This window comes from Dipteris shenzhenensis, chromosome 19 (assembly GCF_047967505.1).
Source record: "Dipteris shenzhenensis isolate YYH24624 ecotype China chromosome 19, Dip_SZ_1.0, whole genome shotgun sequence".
NCBI lineage: Eukaryota > Viridiplantae > Streptophyta > Polypodiopsida > Gleicheniales > Dipteridaceae > Dipteris > Dipteris shenzhenensis.
The window spans coordinates 54047141-54072548 of NC_141614.1; the positions used below are offsets into that span (position 1 = coordinate 54047141).

General features: G+C 44.2%; 1 protein-coding gene across 1 annotated transcript in view; it reads left to right on the plus strand.

The window, feature by feature from the left end:
* LOC147890647 (P-loop containing nucleoside triphosphate hydrolases superfamily protein) overlaps positions 1 to 20172 on the plus strand; it is a 29204-nt gene extending 9032 nt beyond the window's left edge. Inside the window, exons 4-7 of the mRNA XM_087390643.1 lie at positions 743 to 1780; positions 1902 to 2070; positions 18858 to 19015; positions 19570 to 20172. Coding sequence (XP_087246769.1) covers positions 743 to 1780; positions 1902 to 2070; positions 18858 to 19015; positions 19570 to 19842 — 1638 coding nt within the window. The 3' untranslated portion in view covers positions 19843 to 20172. The remainder of the gene's footprint in view (positions 1 to 742; positions 1781 to 1901; positions 2071 to 18857; positions 19016 to 19569) is intronic.
* The last annotated feature ends 5236 nt before the right edge of the window (positions 20173 to 25408 follow it).

Genomic DNA, 25408 nt, shown 5'->3' on the forward strand with positions numbered 1-25408 from the left:
GGAGCATTTGGAGCTGTTGTCTCGACCACAAGGGCTCCAATTCTGGTTCAGTTCTGCATTTCGGAGCATACTCTTGCTGTGTTTTGATTAGGGTTGGTATTTGGAGCACCTACTGCCACCTAAATCTGCCCCCTTGCACACATGAAGTCTACTATTGCATTTTGGAGTTCTAGACAAGCCGCCATACTTGCTTGTTCCTCATCTTGTGCAGCAAGTTTCTTACCTCAGTTTGCCCACATGGAGCCTCATCCTCATGGTGAAGACCAATCAGCTTGGGATGACAAGAATGAGAAGGCACTGGTGCTTATTAGTTTGAGGCTGGCTAACAAACTACTTCATCATCTTGACCTCACTACTTCAGCGAAGGAGACATTGGACAAGCTCAAGAATATTTATGCTACATCTACTGGACCTGAGGAGCAAGATCTATTTGCTATATTACATGATCTATCCCTCTCCGAGGTGATGATCATCAGTGATGCTATGTGTGTACTTGTTATAGATGAATTTTGAATATATAAAAGGATCAGTTTTGATCTTGCTGGTGTTATAGATAAAATTTTGAACATGACAAGAAAGATATATTATCGAGGGGAGGGAGGTTTTCCAAGATTAAAAAAGGAGGGGAATAAAGGAAATTACACAGGAACAGTAGGAGAGACTTCAGAGATTATGCAACTGACGCTTCTATGTTTTTTATCTAGGCCTCCTGACTAAATAGTTTTTCCTTCAACTTTTACAGCGTAATCTGGAGGCCCTTCAACAACTTCAGAAGATGGGGTTGCGCAAGAAGAACCCAGCAGCTGCAGTTGTTTCAACTTTATTTGGTGAGGGCCCTGATATCTGTTGGCTTGCGCAACATGGCCCTCCATACTTGGATACTGATGCAAAAAATGAAAGCACAGAAGCATTATTTGAGGGCTTTGATGAATCTCAAAGTAAAGCCATCAAATTAGGTCTGAACAAGTGCAAACCAGTGGTGATAATTCAGGGCCCTCCTGGCACAGGTAAGACGACAGTTGTAGTCAAGATAATAACGGAAGCAGTTTTACGAGGTGAAAGGGTATTGGCTACTGCCCCTACAAATGCAGCAGTGGATAACCTGGTGGAGAGGCTTGCCGTCACTGGACTGAGTATTGTACGCATTGGAAATCCTTTCCGCGTTGCTCCAGCTGTCACTTCCAAATCTTTGAGTGCAATTGTTGAATCAAAAATGTCAAGCTTTCAGAAAGAATTCGCAAGGAGGAGAGCAGATCTAAGGGCCGATTTGCGACAGTGCTTGGGAGATGATTCTTTGGCCACTGGAATCCGACAGCTATTGAAGCAACTGAGTAAAAGTCTGAAACAAAAGGAGAAGGAAGTAATTGACGAGACTTTAAGGAATGCAAATGTAATTATCAGTACCAATACAGGTTCAGGAGAGCCTCTTATACAAACATTACCTCCATTCGATTTAGTGCTTATTGATGAGGCTGCTCAAGCTGTAGAGCCAGCTTGCTGGATTCCACTGCTTAAAGGTCGGCGTGCCATACTTGCTGGAGATCCATGTCAGCTAGCTCCAGTGATTCTGTCCAGACGAGCCTTGGAGGGTGGACTGGGAATCTCACTCATGGAACGGGCATTCAACCTTCATGGAGGGATATTACAAACTCTTCTCACTGTACAGTATCGCATGCATGATGCCATCGCCAGTTGGTCCTCCAAGGAAATGTACCAAGGATTATTGATGTCCTCTCCAGCTGTGGCAGTTCATCGTTTAGTTGATTCTCCGAATGTGAAGGTAGGTGGCACATACACATGTTGTTGTCAAATGCTCATCTTAACAGTAGCTGCAGGATGACAACAGTTAGAGAAATTATGTGAACGATGCACTTAAACTTTTCATTAACTTGTTATTGTAGGGCTCTTGGATTACAGAAACTCCTCTCTTATTGCTAGATACAAGACTTCCCTTTGGAAGTTTGTCCCCAGGATGTGAAGAGTGCCTTGACCCTGCAGGAACTGGATCCTTTTATAATGAAGGAGAGGCAGATATTGTCATATCCCATGTGAGATCTTTAATAAGTGCTGGTGAGTGTTTCTGTTGATGGCAATTATGTTTTCAATTTTGAATGTGATTTGTTTCTTTGAAGCATGCAGAGTTGTAGTTCAGTCTATAGTCACTGGGAGACCGGAGATGTAATCCAAAGCAATGAACAATATAATACATGAAGCCTTGTGTCACTGTTGCAAGCGACATGATTTTGGCAGTTCTGTCTTGCTCAAAAAAGTCTTTATTTATGTTTGAGCTGTGCTCAAATTTGTTTGTTTGTTTTTTTCTTGCAAAAGCGAAAGAGACATATTGTATTTAGTGATATATTAACAGAACTTGTGATGAGGAGTCCGTTTGTTTGTTTTATCATAGACTTATTTAGGTAGTGAAGTACAGTTTTGATTCACATTTGTATCCTTATTGCCATCCTCACTGTGTCTTCTATTCCAGCCACAATTTGCAACTCAGTTGATCTCTATAACTGTATTTAGAGAACTTTGCATCCGTTATGTTATTCATTCATCTCGTTTAATTGGGTTTCTTTGGAGTAGGCTTGTCACAAGATCAGGCTTGCAAGTGCTTATTATGTAGCACTGTGACTGTTAGTCAGGATTGGAGTGGGAGACTCGAATAATTGAGTATAAAGTTGTTTGTTTGTATCATTGAAGTAAAAGATTTACATGAATGCTTCATCCATACAGCTGGTCCAGCCAACAAGAATGTAAATGAAAAAGTATTGTATAAAGAAGAAAGTATGCTGCTCTAACATTATGAGATTAGTGCTCCTTAGGAACCTGTACTCCACAAAAAACCTGTACTCCTTTATGGTGGAAGGAAAACCTTGATATGTAAATTTTACCAGTTATGGTTAAGTCTACAAGTCGTTGGTACGTGGAATACTACGTGGGATGGTGGCATGCAGGGTAGATAAGTTGGCGACCAGTTTAGTTTGGCTTCTTTCTGCTCTTCCGAGTCCAATGTTTGTGGCGCAGTTCCCTTGTCGGTGCATAGGCTCGGAGTTCTACCAGTCCATGGCTGTTTGTTTAAAGAACTTCTATCAATGCTTGAAAAAACCATCACACAAATCAGTAATCCATAGGCTCTGAGCATGGGAAAGAGAAAAACATTGGTTCCTGTCAGAGAAAAAAAAATAGCTATATTTCTAGAGAATCAGGCTCATTGCCTAGGGAATGTATGGAACAGGGGCTAACAACCAAGGTGGTGGTCCATACATCCAGCAAATACCTCTCGCAGTAACGACATAAAAGATACCTGCAAGCCAAGCCTTGTGGAAATGCTCCTGCCTTTCGGTGGTTGCCTGTAGAACCTGAAGTCCTGCGCTCCTAGATGGCATGCAGGGTGTAGATCATATCCTATGAGATGGTGACGAGGGTGGTTGCCCGGGGAACGTGATGGCATTTTATCACAAAACTGCAGCGGCAACCTAAATGTTCCAAGCAGTGATGCTGGACATCGTTTCCCATACATTATTCTCTGGTGAAGGCAAAGGGTGCAGATGGAACGGGGGAGTCGCATCGTATGCCTCAATCTTGAAAACTTTCTGGCCCTGAATCTTGTAGGCATGACCTTCCTCCGTTAGCCCCATGGCCATTCCCATTTGAAGTCACGCTGCATCCTTTGTGTTGTTGCCTCAATCCGGAGGGCTCCATCCGGATCCTCTTCATCATGGCTGAGTCTGCCCTTCACCTCCGGAGTGCCGACAGAAACTCAGTACGAAGACTTTGTATAAATGGATGCTCAAGTATGTGTGAGTGCGTGGATTTGTATGTGTGAGAGCATATTTTTATACTAAGGTCTACACCCACTATTGGGGTGCTGATGACGTCAGTGGGGATGTCATAGTAGCTAGTCCCTCCTATGCGTGATGGAGTTTATGGTTTTCAATCTTATGAGTGATTATCGTAAGATTGTAAGATTGAAATTGCACTACGTTGTGTTTTTAGAGGATGAGTTTGGAAATGTTCCTGGATTCATCTAGGTATATTGTTTTCAAATCTCTGTGTGTGCAATAGTGGCATCTACTGCCTACTGGCATCTACTTCAACCAGGAGCCAAGTGGACTAGCCTCCAGGCACCACCATCCAGAAGAAACATGATATCTTCCGAGGCCTATAGCTGGTCCAAAGATGTGACAAAAAAACACGAGATAACCTCCATAGGAATTTGCTGCTTCAACCAATGACGCTTTCCTTATGGGGAGCAGGCTGCCACCTCCAATTGTAGACGTAGCCCAATACGAGTCATGCATGAGAAAAAGGGCACCTCTTCCACTCTGTATGGGCACCCTGCACGAATGTGCCAAAACCACTCAGTCGACTGCACTAAATCTCTCGAAAATGCTGGCCCTCCCATAACCAGAGGTGCCACCTTGCCCTCTCCTGTCTAGCCAAGATTGAACAAGGTTGAATGATCTAGTCATTGCCAAGGTAGCCTACTATCTTGATCCTCTACCACTTGAGCTTAATCCAAGACCTCCTTAGCCTCAAGGTCCCTCCTAGTCTTAAGTTGGGCAAGTCCCCCAGGTGCGACTTTGTATAGTCTGCACTATAGGAGCCTAGGGGCTGTCGAAAAAAATTAGATCCTGAGAGGCACCATGATCCTCAAAAACTGTCCGTAGTAGTGATGGGGAGCTGAGGCAATGTGCAATCCCTCCCACCAAGCCTCGGCTATGGCTGCATCCCTCTCTACCATCTGCATACATGCCTCCCTTAGATGAGAGAGTGCCTGCCCTTGTGTCTTTGCCTCAACGAGGAGGCAGCTCCAAGTATCAAAAAACCTAGTTGGGCCACTGTCCCTCTGAACGGATACAATTCCCTTTTTGGTGAATGCGCAAGTAAGGAAGAGTAGGCCATCATTCTCTAGGCTAAGGACGACCCTAGATGGATATCTACCCAACCAATGTGTGTCCGCTGCCCTAGAGCATAAGTTCCTCCTAATCCCGTACTAGAGAATCCAGAAAGGAGGAGCAAACATCAAGGAGAGTCCCTTGGTCGCCCAGTAGTCGGTCACGCGCCCTCGAGTGACTAGACCTTTGTATGTTGTATGTGGGACCAACACGACTGGACGGTCGGGGAGACAAGAGGAGCTCATCTGATAGTGGTTCAGGATCTGGCAAGGGCTGATTTTTAGAGAGAATCAATGGTAGGACATTGTTGTCACTCAGCTTGTCCAGGTATGGCCATCTCTCCTTGTCTGTAGTCGCCGTGATGTGGCTTGTTGTCTGACAAGTTCTATTGTTACTCTAGTGGTCTATCTCTCGTGTCCAAGAGAGAGGATAGGTCTGTGGCTCTCATGTGAGTGTCCACTCGGAGTCGGATCTGGCGACTTTTGTCCTCTGGCCGGTCCCTTGTGTGTTATCCTCTGTGTGCCCGTATGAGCTGATCTCAATGTCTTTAAGCCATTAAAAACCAATCTTAAGCTTAGATGGAATGGACCCTACAAGCTTGTGGATTTTTTTGATAACGGTATAGTACAATTGGAGGATATACAAGGACAAGTGATTACTGAGCTGTTTCATGGAAGCCGAGTGGAGCCATACCAGGCGTCGACTTGTCTGGTCACAATATGTAGTGTAGGAGCAAATGAGAGATTGCCAAGTGTGATAGGGCTTTCAAACTTTAGGCAGTTTGCGAGATTGGGCAAACACACTACAAGCTCGGTCCGCATTTGTGCATGATCAGTTTGCCGAGAGGTGAAGTGGTTGACGCTATAGTCGGAAAGACCAAGTTGGGCACTCCCCAGAGACTAGCGAGTGTTTTGAAGGCTCGGGCTTGGGCTCCAATGAGTAGCAAGTGGATGAGAGGTGCGAAGACCTGCGCCTAAGCCCCCTTCACCTAAACGATGTAAAGGTTTTATGAGGACCAGATCCTCTGTGGAGCACCTCAAGAGACAACCCCCACCCGTTAAGGAGCCTCACTAGCCCTCTCCTCCCATTGATGAGCACATTCTCCTCCCCCTGTTAATACCCCTCCTCATCCTCCTATTTCTAACCATCTTCCACTGCCACCACCCGAGCCCCAACGTTAACACCCCCCTTCTTTTGAAAAATAATCTCTGTAGTGTGCACATCCGATGAGCACCCCGACATAGATGAACAGGAACGTGCAACTGACTCTCGTGTGCAACCAAGCTCCCAGGTGCCGGCCAATCAACCCCCCACCAATCAGCCAGAAGAAACTGGAGAATGCGGTGCTAGCCCATTGATAAAGAGGGCACTATTGGCGAAGGAAGGGGCATCGAGGAGAATGTAGAGAAAGAGCGGCATAAGGGAAATAAAAAGGGGATGTCAAAGAGTAGTCCCTTCTCAAGGACAATCCTCAGGCTACTGCAAAGACTCAAAAAAGTGCAGCGACCCAACCGATCCTGCAGATAGCCTCGGATGCTCAAGGAGATGAAATGGATACCAGTCGGTTGGGTAGCCCGACAGAGAAAGTAAGAGAAGAGGATGCCCAAGGAAATGTAAACACATTCGATCGAAAGTGCAAGGTTGTCGCTGATGGCTAGTCTAGGTGTTCCACCTATCATTCCAGAATGCACGACAACTTACCCTTCTAAGCCAATAACTGTGCCGAATCTTAGTTTTCAAGAAACTAGTTTTATTGACGCGACCACGAAAGCAACTCTCAGGAAGCTCTGCACGCCAATGCCAACAATTAGTGTCAGGACTACTTCGATGTAGAGTGAGGAGTCACCCAAAGAATGCAAATATATCCTTGACTTCGTAGGAAGCATCTTTCTTTCAGCCCTTCGGCATGTCATTTTAGGTGAGGGCATAGATCCCTTGTCTAATGTCATGCCTCTGAATCTTTATCTCTGCCATCAAGAGACCACCTTGAAAGCTTCTCGGATAGTACAACATATTGTGACACATAGTCTTCCACCCAGGTACTACTCCATGAAAGGCAAGATCACAATCGGGTCACGAAGGGTGCCTGCGATTTCTACATGGCGCCGGTAGGCCACGTGGGCAACCGGCATCTACAGACAAGAGCCGAATTGGAGAGTTTGAAGGCAACACATGTTGACCTGCAGGTAGAGCACGTAGTGTTGGCACATTAGTACCAAGAAGCGATGGGTTTGCTCCACATCTCATAGAACAAGGTGGATTTACAATGTCGACTCATGATGCATTAGGAGCAAAAGATTAAAGCATCTATGAACTCTGCTGGTGAACTGCAATAAGTTTGTGCATAGAATGTGTCCCTATGCGGCAAGGTGGCCATCCTTGAGCAGAGCTAGGCTTTGCTGTGGCAGCTCAACAAGCCTCAGAACCATCTAAGCACAGCTGCTCGACCTAGAGGGCTCGATGATGATGGAGCAGTTGGGCCAATAGGCACACACAACCACACAATTGGTGGGTACACCCACCTCGACTACCACAGGACATACAACAAGTTTAGAGGCTCTAGGTGAAGGACAAACCTAGACCACCATACAAGTAGTGGCTGCGGACTCGGAGGACCATACAATGGCACAAACGCTTCTACTACTCAACCCTGATTTTCTGGTACCACTTCGCTTAATTGTTGTCCCGGGGATGTTGCTTGGACACAGGCATGTAGACTTCACATTTCTGCATTATTCAAACATTGTAGTCCAGGCATCCCCAGAGCGGCATTCGTTTTTGGTTGATCATCTCTTTGATAATCAAGAAGTCTTCTTTGATTTACCTCTTGGCAACCCCAATGCTTTTTTGGAAGTTCCGCACTGGCAAATTAATTTTCCCTTTCCTTGCATGCCATTGTACTTGCCACCTCCACATGTGACTTGGTTTTCCACCCTTGCAGCAAGTATTTCAAGAAGCATTTTTGGATGAGCATGGTAATCCTACCACATAGGTATTCGAGTGGGTTACTAGTGCAGTCAACCTAGTAGTTATAGAGAAAGCTACCAGACAGCGGGAAGCTTTTGCACAGAGCGCAGGGAAATAGCAGATAAGCTTGTGAGGATGCCTCGACTAACAATGGCCAACCAAGCTTGTGAGGATACCTCAATGGACAATGGCCAAACTTCTCGCATATCATACACAACAATTGCAACTTCTAGAGCGATTACTCGGCTCTATCATCATCGAGGCTTCCACCATGTACAACTACATTCTGATGACGTGTAGACCTTTGGTCAACAATTGGATGAAACCCCCTTTCAAAGTTCATCGCTACCAGCCACATTTGGAAGATTCGGCTTGGGTTCGTCCTACATTGTGTTGGGTAGCAAGAGAGTGGATTGAGGCATGGCGCAATGATGCCAATCGACGTAAGTGGGCTCTACCCTTGGCCACTCAAGCCACCGTTCCAGGAACCTGAGCATGAGGGTCACGTAGTGCTTGTTAGCACTTCTGAAGTCCTACATACCTCTTTTGCCCAGCCCTTATTAAGGGACCCCAAGTAATTCTACAACGACAAAGCCTAGCCCCCAAGCGAAGGAAACTCGGCGCTGCTCCTCACTAGTGGAAGCCTTTCGACAAACCTTTGTCATCTGAGAAATGGCTCATTTGTGAGCCATGGCAGTTGTGAGGACACAATAGATGTGAAGCAGAGGTAAGATGTTGACTTCTAGCTATCTCGACTATCTTGGGTCGAGATCATGCATTCAGGTGAAGTCAACTTGATTGTCGAGCGTGGAAACCACATGCATGTAGGTTAAGTATAGTTAGCTTGTACCAACACCATTTGCACGGCATATGTTCAACACTGACTATGAAACAGTGGGACTCCGAGTAGTAAGGAAGGTGGCATCTCTCAATGGCCTGAGTTTGTAGGTACTTAGAGGATGAGTCTGAGTTAGGACTGCCTCACTCACTAACTTGCTTGGATCCTCTTGTTTTGTGTTGTTAGGATTTGGTTAGGCTAGAAGGAGTCGAGTCTAGCTACTCTCAGAGAGTGTTGAGCCTCAGCCGGTGTGATTGTGAGAAGAAGTCTATGTTTTGAGTTTGTAACCATGGTTGTTTGTATTCTGAGTGGGTTCTTGTGATAATCCAAGTGTGTGGAGATTCTAATCTGTTGATGTATTACTTGTATTACAATTGCATGCGCTCAACCACGTGTCTCTATACGGCTTCGCCCATGCAGCACAAAGCCCTCCTCCACCCCCCCCCCCCTTTTCCAAATTAGTGTTCCTTTGACGTCTGATTCTGCATTCAACGTTAGGCAATGCTTATCTAGCAACCCAAGGAGTGCAAGAGCGATCATCTTAGGCACTCACATTGAGTATTGGGCATAGGGTTCACTAGTCGAACGAGGAGTGTGAGAAAAGACCGTCAACACTGGTGTGTTGACATGCACATAGAAGATTAGGTTTAAGTCTGCTTCCTAAGGATAGGAGGTCTTACAACCATCTCTTCTTGGAATGCTTGGGTTTGTTCCTCTTGAACTTCATATCCTGCCCTTTGTGCCGATGAAGAGGTTCAGATAAGGCTGCAAACTTTTTAATGAACCACATGTGAAGGTGAAAGAGCCCTCAAATGAGTGTACTTGCTCGATGTTATTTGGCTCTTTCATCTTTCGTAGGGCATGGATTTTAGACTTTTCGGTGATGATGCCTTTGCTTGGGCTTGTGTGTCCTAGAGAAACTCTTGAGGACACACATAACACGCATTTGTAGGGTGATTGATTAACACCCTGATTTGTGCCGCAAAGTCATACTCTGATCCACCTGCCTGTTGGTTGAGTACATTGAGCTTGAGTATGATGTCCTCAATATTGAACTCATGCCAATGTCCTCCTTGCTGAACTTATGCCAATGTTTTCCTTGTTGAATTCATGTTGGAACTTTTTCAAGAAGGTTCTTTTAACGCATCCCATGTGGTGAACTAAGTACTGATCGTACCATTCAATGGATTTATCCACAAACATGGTGGGGAAATCCATTAGGTATTCGTCCTTCATATTGATGCATATCGCCATTGTTTGCAATATCGACTCTCTTGGTCGTTGCTTTCTCTCGTCTTCGACGAAGTGCTCAGTCTAGTCACTTCCTTCAGTTTGGGTCTCTTCTTTGGTCATCGTCCAGAGTCCTTGTGTGAGCTTCAATACTAGCTATCCACTCGTGTCTTTGCTATTGATAACTTTTTCTGGCGTCACGTCCTTGCATTCGTTGTTTTCGCCATTTTTTGGTCGATGTGGATTATTCCCATCACTTTCTTCTCTTGTGCAAACCATTGTTTCCTGAGAAGGATCGTCAAGTGTTGATGCCCAATTCATGACGTAGCATGTTGGCACTTCGCTTTGTCCAATCCTATGGCGCCTTCCACCTTTGTTGTAGGTGTACGAGGTTGCTAGCTCTTTCCGGATGGCTAGATGATGGTTTGCTTCATAATGAACGGGTGTGAACGAGTGCAGTGTAGAATGTAGTGTAGGGGCAAGGGAAGGCGCTTAACTTAGAACAAAATTGAAACCACTGAGAATTGTATACAACAAATTGGAAAATAAACTTTTTGAATTAGTTAGTGAAATTGACGACCTAGATACAATTGACGCTTCGACGTACCCAACTTCCTTCAGCAAGAGGACAACCCTAACTCTATGGACTCCAGGACGTTATATACTATTATAATTTGTCATGTAGTATTGATCTCCATGGGCTAGCTCTAGGCCTCCACATTTGAGTCAAGATGTGAGATTAGAGATTTGAGAATTTGTACTCTTTGTGACATACATGAGGAGGAGATTGGGGGTTTGTCTTGATGTGTGTTTATAAGATACTATGGAATTTGGGGAAGGTGTCAGAGTTATTAGTAGAGTCGTTGGCCACCTTGTTGGAGATATCATAGTCAAAGAGTGTGTTGGTATGTAGTACTAGGTGATTCTATGTGTGTAAGTCTTGTGTGAGTGCCATGTGTCATCATGGGACTTATCCCATATACACTAGGTGCTAGTGTGTGAGTGAGTAGCCTACATAAGGCTTGTACTTGTCTTGTCTTGTCATACTTGATGAATGAATGAAAGGCTTCTCCGTGTCTTCATTTGAGCATTATTTTCTCACACCCTAAATCTCTCTCTCTCTCTCACCATGTTTCGAACATGGTATCAGAGCCACCTTCCATGGCTGCCATGTCACCCTTGCCCTAACCCTAATTCGTCACTCTCTTGCAACCGCCTCAGTTCCGCCTCCTTCTCTTGCAGTTCTTTGCACTCCTACTTGCCCACCTAGAACCTCCATAGATGCCTCTTCTTTGCCTCCATTTCTGCCCGTCTAACCTCTCCACAGCCTTGCTGGTCGGGTGCTCTTGCAAGCTGTGCCTACATGTGTGGAGGTTCAGGCAGCTTTGGCACCCTCTAAGCTAGCTGGTCAGCACATTAAATTCAAAAGGGCTCTATGGTTTTAGCAAGAGGTGCCAAGTGTGGGACATTGTATCCCTTACTCAAGGTCTCGGTGTTGTTGCTGCATATCTGCCTTCAACATAGTCATTTTCGGGTGTTCCAGGTCTTCCAGCACATCCAAATCAGCCGATTCTTTCCTTGAAGACCTGCTGCAGCACCTTGGTGTACTTTGGACAGCCGGTTTTGCATTTCGAAGCTGTCATCATCCATTTGTTGCAGCCGCTCTCACACGTGGGAGTTTCACTGCATTCCGGAGAATCTGCTGCAGCTGCCTCACTATTTCAGAGTGTCTTTGCTGCTGTTTGGCCCATATTCCAGCTGACTTGGTTATTTGAAGGCTGTTGTTGCACTTTGAAGTTTTTTTGGAGTTGTTCTACTTCATTTCGAGGCTGCTTCCCGCCTTCAGGCAGCTCTCTTCAATCATGACTTCTTTGTCTTCAAGTTCTATCCTTGTTGAGAAGTTTAAGGGGGAAGGTTTTCCCACATGGCAAACCAAGATGCAATTGCTGCTTATGCGTGAAGGAGTTTGGGATGTTGTTAAGGATAACCAAGTTGAGCTACTTGATCAAGAACACCGAAAGATTTGGAAGCAGCAAAATTCTAAGGCCATTGCCTTCATTGGTCTTTGCTTAGCTGACTCTCTCATCCATCATGTGGATTTCAAGTCAATAGCTAAGCAGATTTGGAGTCGCCTCGAGACCTTCTTTGGTAATAAAATCACCAACTTTAAAGTCTTTCTGAAGCTCAAATTTTATGATTTGAATTCAAATGGAAGAGAGTGATGAGTCTAGTGATCGTCTAAATCGGTTTCAATCTCTTGTTCAGTAACTCTCAAGTTTGAAGAGCGTCCCTGATGATGAAGATAAGATGGCCGTCCTTATGAAGAGTATGCATGGCATTTCTCGTTTTGAGCACACTCTTGAGATCCTTCGTCTTGCCACTACCACGTTTGATGATACAGTGCCCTCCTCATTGAGAAGGATCATCGCAGTAAGGAAGCCGTTCTTGCCTCTCTTATTGATGCTTTCACAAGCAAATGGAAGACCAACAAGAACATCATTCAGGTTTTGCAAGAGGAAAGGACATATTGAAGCCCATTGCTTCAAGAAAGAAGCACAAGAACAAGAGATGCATCATGTCAATCTTCTGGTTAAAGACGAAGCTAAACCTGAAGAGGCCCCAGAGGAGATATGCTATGTGTGTTTGTGTTGAGTCACATAAAGGTTCTTAGCCTTGTTGTCCCTCTTAATTGAATGTCTTTGGAGTCAATAAGAGGTCCTCTGCCTTGGGTTGTCCCCAAAAATGATTGTATGGTGTTTTACTTTGGCAGTTCAGAGTAAGGGAGGATGATGAGTGATGGTTTGCCCTTGCCGGTCACAGAAGTCACTATCACACTGGAGGTGTTGGATAGTTGGTGTTACCGGCTTTGATCACAAAGGTTAGTGTAACTGTCTCTACTATCTCACAAAACTGAAAATACAGCCAACTTGAAACATTGAATTGTCCTCAAACAAAACTCAGAGCATAGAACTACATTGCATAGCATCATGGAACCATTTGAGACAAGGGAGGCTAGAATGCCCCTACTCAGAAGCATAAAGAGTGACACTTGTTGGCCCCAACACTTGGCACCCCTTACGGTATTTATTTAATTACTGGTTAGCTCAAAAATACAAAGGGACTCCCTTCAAGAGCTCACCCGCAGGTGCAACCCCGTACAAAGCCAACCCGTGGCTGTGCTAGTGATCAACTCCCAGTGTTGTTCCTTTGGTTCCTTTAAGAAGTCATGCATAATCACAATTAGACCAATCCGACAGCATGCCAAGCAATGCATTCACACATAACCAAGCCATTACTGCTAGCCACTGCACCCCGAGGAAGAGAGTATCACAACCAGTGCCCCAATCCTCTCCTTGGCCAAAGTCAGGGCATTCAACCTTGCAGAAACTCAGTCAGAATGACAGCAACATAGAGTAGAGAGGGAAGATGAGAATCCAGCCAACAGAAAGTGTTTCAGCCTGGAACAGCTCGAGAAGTAGGTTGAATAGCTGACAGCAAACTCTGGTAGGAGGGAGCTGCCTATGAGTGACTTCCAGCACCAGAAAAGATCAAGAAAGAGAGGGTTCAGCAAGCTGAAACAGATTCGCCATGATGGCGACCACCGGATTGGTGATTCCAGCCAACCAGCAACTCCGTTAGCAGTGCGCCTCGCACCAGCCAGGAGCAGGAAGAGAGGCGTCCAAGAATATGTCTTTAGAATCAAGAAAGGATGAATTTTGTTGCGAAGAAAGTCAAGAAAACCTCCAAAAGTGGCCCAGAATGGAGGCGTCCAGGTCCAGGAAGCATGCCAGCAGCAGAGAACACAAGGGGAGGAGAATTGTTGCGAAGAAAGCTCGAAAATCCACTTCAGCCAGCAAGAGGAGAGCTGCAGAAATCTGCCATCTTCAGAATGAGGCTGCTCTGGTAGGGGAGAAGACTCAAAACAGCAAGGAAGGGAAAGGAAGGTTTCAGGGGCTTCCATGGGTGACACCTAGGTGCCACAAGGCGAGCAAAGAGGCCACACACAGACACATGTACAAAATGAGTCGCGGGATTTTAATGCCTCTAGGGGAGTCAGATGGCACACCATGACCCTAATGCTTGGGAACCAATTACGCTAGTTTGTAGGATCTCTAGGGGGTCAATTTTTAAAGAATAACCCCACTGAACCAAACCAATGACCTTAGAAATTGAAACCACTCTAATAGCACTAGGAGTTGCACTTATTGCACATGAAATCGTACCCTAGGCTAAATTCAATGACAGTTAGTTTAGACACTTCACCACCATCACCACCACGTCCTTGTGACAGTTGGACTTGCTCTTTACAGTATTGCGGTGGAGGGGGGATCGGTCTACTCTTGCGTGTTGGGTCTCACACCTCTTTGCTCTGAAGGGGGGTGTTGGAGATATCATAGTCAAAGAGTGTGTTGGTGTGAAGTGTTAGTGTGTAGTACTAGGTGAACTAGTACTAGTTTATGTGTGTGAGTCTTGTGTGAGTGTCACGTGTCATCATGGGACTTATCCCATATGCACTAGGTGCTAGAGTGTGAGTGAGTAGCCTACATAAGGCTTGTACTTCACTTGTCTTGTCATACTTGATGGATGAATGAAAGCCTTCTTCATGTCTTCATTGGAGCACACCCTAACTCTCTCTCTCTCTCTCTCTCTCTCTCTCTCTCTCTCTCTCCTTCCACCATGTTTCTAACATGCAGGTCCCAAGGTCACCATGAAACTGTATCACATGCACCAAGATCAAGCCTAGGTGTCAGTGTGACGATTGGCTGCCTGATCAGCAGATCTCAGCTTTTTAGGTTTTGGGGCTCCCAAAGGGCAGCACCAGGTGTAGTAAGTGGGCTGGGGGAGGTGCCTTTTATAGGCAACCTCCTCCAGGTCGGCCCCTTGGGCTGATCAAACAGTCCAACCAGCCCAGCCAACCGGCCGATTGGCTGGTCGGCCAATTAGGGCTGGTTGGGTCAGCCAAAAGAGGCCCTTCCAGCCCCTAGATAAAGGTGTTTTTTCCCTCCTCCAGCAGCCCCTTTCAGCTATCCTATGGGCGAGGTTTGGGTGTCTTATTTCCATAGCTAGCTCCATCCCCCGCAAGTCGTAGCTTAGAACTGTTTTGTATGCCGATTTGGCAATCATGTATAAATAAAGTAGTGTACTATAGTTAGATAGATCTTTGGTGTCTTTCATGCTTGAGTTCATCTTGTATGTTCATTCATTTTCTACACAGCTAGTCCTCGTATGCTACATTGGTATCAGAACATCATGTGTCTTTGTGTTTTTTGAATTAAATTGGTGGCAGTACTGGGAACAAGGCTTAGTAATGGGGACTCAGTTAGCAGAGGAGGGAGCATGGCTGGGATATTTTGTAATTTTGTATTGTGCGCAAATCGCAGACTAATGGTGGTAGTACCATACTCCATTGGCCTCTCCCTCCCTTCATCGCACATCAGGCCAGCTCCCGTCTTCACCTGTATGCATATACATACACCATTTGGGGTAAGGTTAGGGGGGAAATTTTTTTCCTCTAGCAATCATTGTTGCAAAGTTGATGGATCTACCAGTCTTCCATCATGGACCTATCCAATAGAGCAGATCTCAGGCAAGCAATCAGGGAGCATGATCATCCCCTTGAGTAGAATCTTCTCTAATATGAGCAGCCCGGGCAGGAAAAGAAGACAAAGGAGGATGCAACGACGTCGGGCCATTGCCGGCTTCTAGCTAGAGGCCTTGGTAGGAGATTGGACATAGGTCCTGTAAGCAGCCATTTGAGTAGGGGTATGGTCATTTTGCAGCATCTAGGTGAAGGGCAGCCTCACGCCATCATTGAGTACGCCCTATAGAGAGGAGTCTAGGATAGTAGCAAAATGGATCTCAGGAATGCTCTGGAAACTCCAAGACTCTTGATGGGACCCTAGTCAGACCCACACATAGCTTAGACTACTGATGATCGACATTTAATTCATGACACGTTTAGGACATGATGAAATACTCCTAACACATGGAGTCTTTCGTGTGGTTCCTAGGTTACAAGTACTTTAATTTATCTTTTGTTTTCTGGGGTGTGTGATAGACGGCCTTCCATAGGATGTCTACTTTCATGCTAGCTTCAGTCTCTTGGTCTCATAGGGTTTTTGGGCCTTTCACAGATGTTTATAAACCTCTGTGTGTGTGCGCGCGTGCGCGCTGTACAGCCTTCCTCTCAGCTCGCCTCCCTTCCGTACAGCCTTCCATGCGTTTTTTGGCCGTACACCGTACAGTTTGTACACAGCCTGCCGTACATACCCTCCGTATGCAGTTTGTGGTACAAAACCATATAGCTCGTACACAGCCTGCCGTACAGCCCGTATATGCAGCTCAGTTTTATTGCGGGCATCAATAAACAGGGGGTCGCAGGCAGGCGTAGGTTTTAGGCCACCCCGGGCTGTCTTGGCCCAGCTCTGGGGGTTAGATCCAGCAAAGGGACTCCTCGTTGAGGAAGGCCAATATGAATTCCCCAAAAGGAAGCTATTTGCCTCTACTCCAGCCAACAAGCCCTCGTATTCCACTATTGCAGCAACACCCAGCCCTTATGCCCTAACATACAAGCAAAGGATCAGATCAGACCCTTAGGAACACATTTATTATCTGGAACAAGAAGTTAGAGAGATCAGGCTGCTAGTTGCAGCTGCATACAGAGATGGGAAAGTGATCATCTAAGAGAGGGATGATAGGGAAGGAAAGGAATAAGGGGGGATGGACAGCACATGAGGGTGTCTAACTCATGAGTCAGGGTACAAAATAAGCTCAGTGTGACAATGTGGAACTGTAATGGTACCCTTTGGTTTGACCTAAGAGGTTTCTCAGAGACCTACACCGAAAGAGAAGTGATTTTCTACACTAAGACACATGAGAGCCCAGAGAGGGTGCTGCCCACAGTGACAGGGTATACATGGGAGTCAGCACACAAGAGAGAGATGATGAGAGAGAGCGGGATATTGGGCTTTGGAGGAGTGGCAGTTCTGCTGCTGTAGATGGAAGTGATCACACCGATTGCATTTGAAGATTGTAAATGTTCATCATGATTTCTGTTTCAGTGTTGGGATCTGATGAAATCCAAATTGCCGAATTGCCAGTGTCTGTGTGAGCTGGTTTTGCATCAATGCTGTCGGGCAAAGATCGAGATGCTTCAGAAAGCTTGATGCTCTAGGTGCAGTAGTTTTGTTGTCGAGTTTCTCAATGCTGCATGACACACATTGACTGGCCGTGTCAAACAATGGGATGGTCTCCTCACAAACCATGTCCTGAGGATCGAATTGTATAGAGATGCTCTGATAGCATGATTGATTCAAGAAATGAAGCCGAAGGAGAGCCGGGGGTTGAGAAGTATGTTTTATCGACGAGGTGTTACGTAAATTTAGCGTACGGTGTTAATGAATTGACATAGCTATTGTGGACAATTTGTAAGCCTTCTCGTATTCCATGGTGAGAATGACCTCGTTAGTACAATGAGGGAGATGAGTATTACAGTCCAACATCCACAACCCAAAAATCAAAAGCTCCTCATCTATGAAAGAACCTCTACGTATTAATATGAGGAGTTTACACTAGCGATGATAAATGCACTACACATTTGTATACATTAGTTTTCTTTTCCGCATTCCACATCGCATGTAGGGTTCCATAATCTGTAGGTGATGACTTTACCAATCTAGAGTTTGGAGAGAATTAGATTGGGACAAATTCATTTCAAAGTTCTTTCCAATGGAGAGATTTTCCCAGTTTGAGGTTGAGAATCGTGGCTCCTGGATCCAGAGGTCTCAAAAGAGCAGCGCAGCTTAGTTTCTCATTTGGGCAGCCAAGGCACAAGGGCATCTCGGGGAGATTGGATTGTTTCGACATTGGGGACTGGGCCATGCAGAGGGAGGTATCATTTGAATCTTGGAAACCACTATGGCAAACCACTCCCCCGTAGTGCTTCATTTGGAGCTGCCATGCCTGTCACAGCGTGGAGTGCAGATCTTGGAATTCATTTATTTGGAGGAGGTGAGGGAGGTGATCTTACTCATCATCCGTAATGTGGATTGCCTCTCCCCTGGCACAATGGACTGCAAAGGCTATACATAAGCGCAAGCATTGAGCCATGGCATTCCTTACATGAGCATAATTGGGGCCCTGTGCAACACATGTCTCCATTAAGAAACTGAAGGAGCAACAACCAATATGAATGCACTAGAATCAACCTTCAGGCGATTGAGGTCAAATGTGCAGAGTTTGCCTATCTTTCATGCAAGGGAAAAATGGGTGCAGCAAAGGGGTCGGATGGTCCATGAGTTCCAAACCACATGGTCAAGATCCAGTCCAGTTCCTCTAGACCGCAGGAAGTACACAGCTCTAATGTCTTCAGGGTGAGGAGTGATAGATTCACTCCTCTTTCTAGGAGATTTTGAAGATGACTAGGTCCTTCTGTAGTTATTGTCCAGGGTTGAAGTATTCACCCAAAGAGGAGGCTGCGTTAGAGGAGGTTTAGGTGTAGGTCCCTAAGGCGGTTTCGTTTGGCATTCTCGTTTATAGGCAATGAGATGCTTGAGGCTCTCAAGGCCCTTCTGGTGTTTAAATGTACATGGGCAAACAAGAGGTAGAGTTCCGTTTGATAACCATATCGGTGTTGCTTATTCTGTAGCCTTGCTTCGGTGTTGCTTATTCTGTAGCCTTGCTTCATTGATCACACATGGGTGCTGTGTCTTGCTTTGAACTCTTGTAAGCACTACAAGGAATGATGGGCTCTGAGGTTTCCATGTTAACATATGTAATCTCTTATATTGATGGAGAAGGGAGATTGATTGAATTTGTCATATTTTTGTGTTTCCTATCAAAGCTTTAGATGCGCCTGTGCTTTTGACATTTTTAACATCAAATAGCATATTTAAAACACAGCCCTTGTTTGCCTTTTTGTGCAGGTGTTTCACCCTCAGTAATTGTGGTGCAGTCTCCTTATATAGCTCAAGTACAACTCTTACGGGACAGATTGGAAGAGCTTCCTAAGGCTGCAGGGGTTCAAATTGCCAGTGTGGACAGCTTTCAAGGTCGGGAAGCAGATGCTGTAATTATTTCTATGGTACTACACTGTCTTCTCAGTGACTTTGGCACAGAGGTGTTGTAGGTTTGCATTACGTGACATGTGTATTCTTCTTGTTTTGGGCAAATGCTACTTTACAAATTGTTTCAGTGCTTGCAAGGTTGGAGCCATCTGCTAAACTAGCTTTCCATTCATATAGCAGGAAAAACATGGCGAGATCTTCTGAGAAAGGATCTGCCCATATGCATGCATCTTGTCTGAGAAGAGACTTACCATTCACTGCATGTACATTCAGCCATACGTATGCGCATGTGCATGCATGCATAGGTAAACGTAGTCTGCACACAAGCACATGCTTTCATAACCTGATCTACACAGTTCTGCATACCACCTATGCAAAGCTGTTGGTGCAAGCATTACCAGCTTCAAAGTAGGTTCCTAAAATAGATGGCAGTACTTTTTGTTGCCCACAAAACTTTGAAAAGTCACATTGCATACTCATCGAATCTAGGTAATGGAAGACTATATATGGGTCTGGATCACAACAGAAATTGGAAATTTCACACTGACAGGAATCTTTGTTTATTTTTAAGGTTCGATCAAACAGTCTGGGAGCAGTGGGTTTCTTGGGTGACCGCAGGCGAATAAATGTTGCTATTACCAGAGCTCAGAAGCATGTTGCTTTGGTATGTGACAGCTCTACCATAAGCCGGAACAACTTTTTGCTAAGGTTGTTGCAGCACATTCGTCAAAATGGAGTAGTTCGTTCAGTTGAGGCTGGAAGTCAGTTCAAGTTAGTAGCTGGCAAGCAGCCTTTCGTTGGCTCAGCAAAGGAGGCTTCCCATGAGCAGCCAGTGCAGAGATAGCACAGAAAGCCTTCTGCTTTTTGATGTGTATGCCTCTTCTGCCTTGAAAAGCTTTCCAGTGCAGAGTGGGATTTTTAAGCAGATTATGTCCTTGTATTGTACATCGCATCCTGGAGCACAAGCTATTGTCTGTAATTTGAAGCGTTCTTTCCTACCACTCCGTGTATTCACATTTATCAGGACGGTGCTGCCTTTACAATGGAAGGCCTTCACTTTGTGAATAATTTCCATCCATTGCTCTTTCTTTTTCTCCTGTAAAATTCTTTGAAATGAGATTATTATATCTGGCAGTCGATTGAAGCTGTCATGGATTATGAGTTATGATTTGTTATAATTATAACTCAATTGTTTGCAAAATCCAGCCCTTCAATGTGTAATGAAGAGCTTTTCTGAGAAATACTTTCGTAATGCAGGTAAAGGTTGTCTGCCTTTTGTGAAACACATGGCAAACGTGTTTTCCCTTCACTTCTCTCTCTGTATCTTTGTAGCAAACACCTCAGTTCAAATAATCTTCTTCTCATCTTCATTGATAGAATGTGTAGTTGCATTCTATGACTTGAATGGGGAAAAATATTAGAGGAAAAGATAGATGTATGTTCACACAGCTACTATGTCAACTAACAGCAATATGTCAGCTCTCTAAGCTTGCATACATGTTATGAAACTAAGGATTTTGCATGGAAGCAGTTCAAAACCAGCACTTGATGATATACAAGTCAATCATAGCAACAATACAATCATTGCAAACGTAAAGAACAATTCTAACCTCTGCATCGCTTCCAAAATATAGTGACATGAGGATTTACAAGCCTCCCTCAGGATCAGTGTATCTCTGTCCACCATGAGGCCTTGTAGTTTCTGATAAATAAAAGGAAGAGAATCCAAGGGAGGACAAAGGAAAAGTGAAGATCGAGGAGATCAATGCAGTCACACATGATAGTGACAATGACGTTCTCTTCATGTCTAGTTTATCTGCAGAGTTGCTTACTACTTCAGATGATGTATATTTTCAGGATTGGATTTTGGATTTTGGTGCTTCATTCCATGTGTCTTCCCATACGTAATGGTTCTCCACTTATGATAGTGGAAAGACAAGTTGTGTGCATTTTGGAAATGACTATGCATGTGACATAGTGGGAGTAGGTGACAAAGTTTTCTTTTGTAAATGGGTTTGCATTTATTTTGAAACATGTGAGACATGTGCCTAAGTTGACCAAGAGTTGATCATCTAGAGTGTCTAGGCCGCCTGATAGGTTTGTTTCAGGGGTAGACTATGTGATGCTTACTGATTGCGGGGAGCCTTTTTGTTATAGAGAGGCTATGATGTGCGAGGAACAACGCAAGTGAGAGTATGCTATGCAATCAGAGATGAGTCTACTTATGAAGAATAAGACTTTGGACTTAGTTTCTTTGCTACATGGAAAGAAAGCATTGCCATATAAATGGGTCTACAAAATGAAGGTCACAGGTGATGATGTGCCTAGGTACAAGGCCCGTTTGGTCGCGCTAAAGGGTTCAAGTAAGAGAAGGGTGTGGACTTTGATGAGATATTTTCTCCAGTTGTGAAGATGACCACACTTAGATGCATGCTTGGACTAGTGGCATCAGAGGATATGGAGCTTATGCAAATGGATGTCAAGATAGCTTTCTTGCATGGGGATTTGCATGAGGAAATTTACATGGTGCAGTCGGAAGGCTTTGAAGAAAAGAGCAAAGAGCATTTAGTTTGCAAGCTGAAGAAGAGTCTCTATGGTCTTAAGCAAGCGCCTAGAGAATAGTATCAGAAGTTTGATGCTTTCATTCGGTCCCAGGGTTTTAAAAGGAGTGAAATTGATCACTGCCTCTACACTAAAAGGGCTAAGGATAATAGCCTGATAATCTTGGCACTATATGTGGATGATATGCTATTAGCTAGCAAGAATACTTATGAGCTAGAGATGCATTAAAGGCCAAGTTGCATGAGGCCTTTGATATGAAGGATTTGGGACTTGCAGGTCATATTCTTGGTATGCGCATCACGCGTGATCGGAGTAAGAAACCCCTTTGGCTTTCACAAAAAGAGTACGTTACAAAAGTATTGCAGCGTTTCAATATGGAGAGGGGGAAGGCAGTGAGTACTCCATTGCCTCCATATGTGAAACTGAGTTATATAGATAGTCTCAAATCAGATGAGAAAAGGGCCATGATGGCCAAGGATCCTTATGCATTAGCAGTTGGGAGTCTTATGTATGCTATGATAGCTACTAGACTAGACATTGCATTTGCAGTGGGAGTTGTTAGCCGGTATATGGCTAATCCAGGAAAGAGGCATTGGGAGGCAGTTAAGTGCATCATGAGGTACATGAAGGATACCAAGGAGATGTGCATCTGCTTTGGTAGAGGAGACATGCATGTACTTGGGTACACAGATTTAGACTATATAGGGCATGTGGATAGTAGGAGATCCACTTCTAGTTATGTGTTCACCTTTGCAGGTGGTGCAGTGTCGTGGATGTCTCGCACACAGAAGTGCGTTGCTTTGTCTACCACAGAGGCTAGGTATGTTGCAGCCACAGAGGGTTGCAAGGAGGCTATATGGCTTGATCGGCTAGTGGGAGATTTGGGGATTCACATAGGTGTCTCGACATTGCATAGTGATTCCATGACAGCTATTCAGCTAGCATTTCATGCAAAGGCCAAACACATTGAGATCAGGTACCATTTCATCAGGGAGGTACTTGAGGACAAGCGCATAGAGCTTGTCAAGGTTCATACAGATGATAACCCTGTAGATATGCTGACGAAGAGTCTACCTAGTCAGCGGTTTGAGTATTGTCATGTATTGATGGGCATTAGATAGTATGCTCACTGGTTGTTCTCCTTTAAAGGCACATTGTCCTTTAAGTGGGAGGTTGTGGGGGTTAAAGGCCATTGTGCTTTTACCCCGGTTATGTACAATACTCAAAATGAATGAAAAAGAAGCTTAGGGTGTTCTGCACCCATCAAAAACTTGTGTGGCTCTCTGTTTCTCTCTCTCCCTCTTCCGTTCTTGCTTCTGTTGAGAGCACTCTCATAGCATTCTACTACTCGCGAGTTTTATGAGTAGCAAATGGACCCTTTGAAATGTGTTCTTGAACTTGGTTGCTATGTAATATACTTAGGATGGCATTGGAGATGGAGAAGGGGCTTACTTCTCAGAAAGTTAAAGAATTTGAATAGTGGATGAAGGCTCTTAAGAGTGACAATATTCACAAATGGGATGAAAGGAGCTCCTTGGAACTCGAAGTTGAAGTCAATATACTTAGCTCTCTCTCTCTCTCTCTCTCTCTCTCTCTCTCTCTACACACACTCACACACATGTATAGTTCCCTAACTATGAATTATTCTTTTATGTACGTCTCATGAAATCTCCTCTTTACACTCTCTTTTTAACGACCCCACACCATAAGCACACTAATCCTCCCATATCTCCCACTAATCCCTTCTCAACCCATGCACTCATTCGCTCCTTACTCCACCTGTAACTTTAACTTTACTTGTGACTTAAACTTTTTTAAAATTATTTAAGAATCCATAGGGTTGTGTATATTCTTAGGTAAAGTGATAACAAGCCAGGGAAAACAGGCATTACCTATCTACCCAAACGTAATTATGATGTTCTAACACCTAGTTTGTTTAGATGGTGGCAGGTAAGTATACCCTAACCTCGGAACCTTGACTGGTTGAGGATTCAACATCTTTTCTAAATATTTTGTTTGTCAAACTGTATATTATTAAAAATTCTTAATTTTAATGGAAATTTTTGTACTTTAGTTATATTTTTCCACTTAGATGTCTCAAACATTTTTTTCTTATATGTTCTCCTATTTTTTACTTTTTATCCAATTGATGGAATTAATTGTATAGCTCAATCATTGATGGGACTTTTTAATCTAAACACACACTTTGATTTCCCAAGTAGCCTTTGGTCGGGCGAGTGCCATACAGTTAATTCACATCCATTGGATAATTATTTAGCATCCGTCTTATTTTTTACTAACCTTTATATCTATTTTGTAGAAGTTGTTTACGCATTTACTATTGGCATTATCTTTTTATTTTGACACTTATCATACAGATTTACTTGGCATCATTTTTTTATTTTGACACTTATCATACAGATTTACTTTTACTCACTTATTTTCAATAGGTGGGGAGTAAGCTCCACATGGTGGGCTTACTCCCCACCATGTGGTCATACCCGTTGGGTTGGGGGTGGGCCACACACACACAATAATTTTAATTAGTAAATGTATCTCACACACATACACTTATTTCTTCACACACACATACACACACACACACACACACACACACACACACAAACGTATACTTCCCCAATTATGAATTATTCTTTTATGTACCCCTTGTGAAATCTCTCCTTAACACTCTCATTTCAACCACCCCACACACCAAGCACACTAATCCACCCATATGTCCACGAATCCCTTCTCAACCCATGCACTCATTCACTTCTTACCCCACTTGTGACCTAAACATTTGTAAAATTATCTAAGAATCCATATGGCTATCTATATTCTTAGGTAAAGCGATAACAAGCTGGGGAAAACATGCATTACCTGTCTACCCAAACGTAACTATGATCTTCTAAGACCTAGTTTGTTTGGATGGTGGCAGGTAAGTGGACCCTCGTCTTGGAACCTGGATTGCCTAAGGATTCAACATCTTTTTCCAATATTGTGTTTGTCAAACTCGATATTATTAAAAATTCTTAATTTTGGTGGAAATTTTTGCAAACTCTAGTTGTTGCATTTTTCAACTTAGACGTCTCAAACATTTTTTCCTTATATGTTCCCCTATTTTCTACTTTTTATCCAATTGATGGAATTAATTGTATGGCTTAATTATTGATGGGATTTGTTAATGTAAACACATGCACACATGTGCAGCCCTCCCCTCAGTATCGTGGAGTCAATCTTGACTCAGCTAAGTGGATTGACTTAGCTAGCACATAGGATGCATGGTAGAACCCACCACCTCACAAAAAAGATGAAATGGGAGCTCTATTTGATCTCAATGAGGCAATGGACTATAGCCTTGACCACTTTGCACCTTAGGATACTTTGAACCCCATGGATACTGGAGGAGACATACTTAGGGACTTTGGAATAGCACCCCTTAAGAATACTTTTTAGTACACCCCCACCCCTTTCAACTAGGGCTAGATGGTAAGAACTATGGATCATTTGGGATTATCAAATTTTACCCTCAGCCACACAAGAGAAGTTTTGATACCCATGGGAAATGGGTTTTGTGAAAAATTGACTTGTGTGCTTGATCCCCCTTACAATACTAGGTGGTCTATCTTGATTTTTAAGCTCCCCATGATAAATGTAATGGGAAGAGAGAATTGATTAATCATAGAGGTGGGATCCCCACATTTTGGGTGTGCGGAGGAAGTCTCTACTCCTCCCTGTGTTTACTATACGTTCCTTTACTTTGGTCGTTTCTACTATGGGGATCGTTCAAGTTCTCCTTAGCCCCATGAGGAGCGAGCTACCTCTGTGTTTCGGCGCAAAGTTTGGAA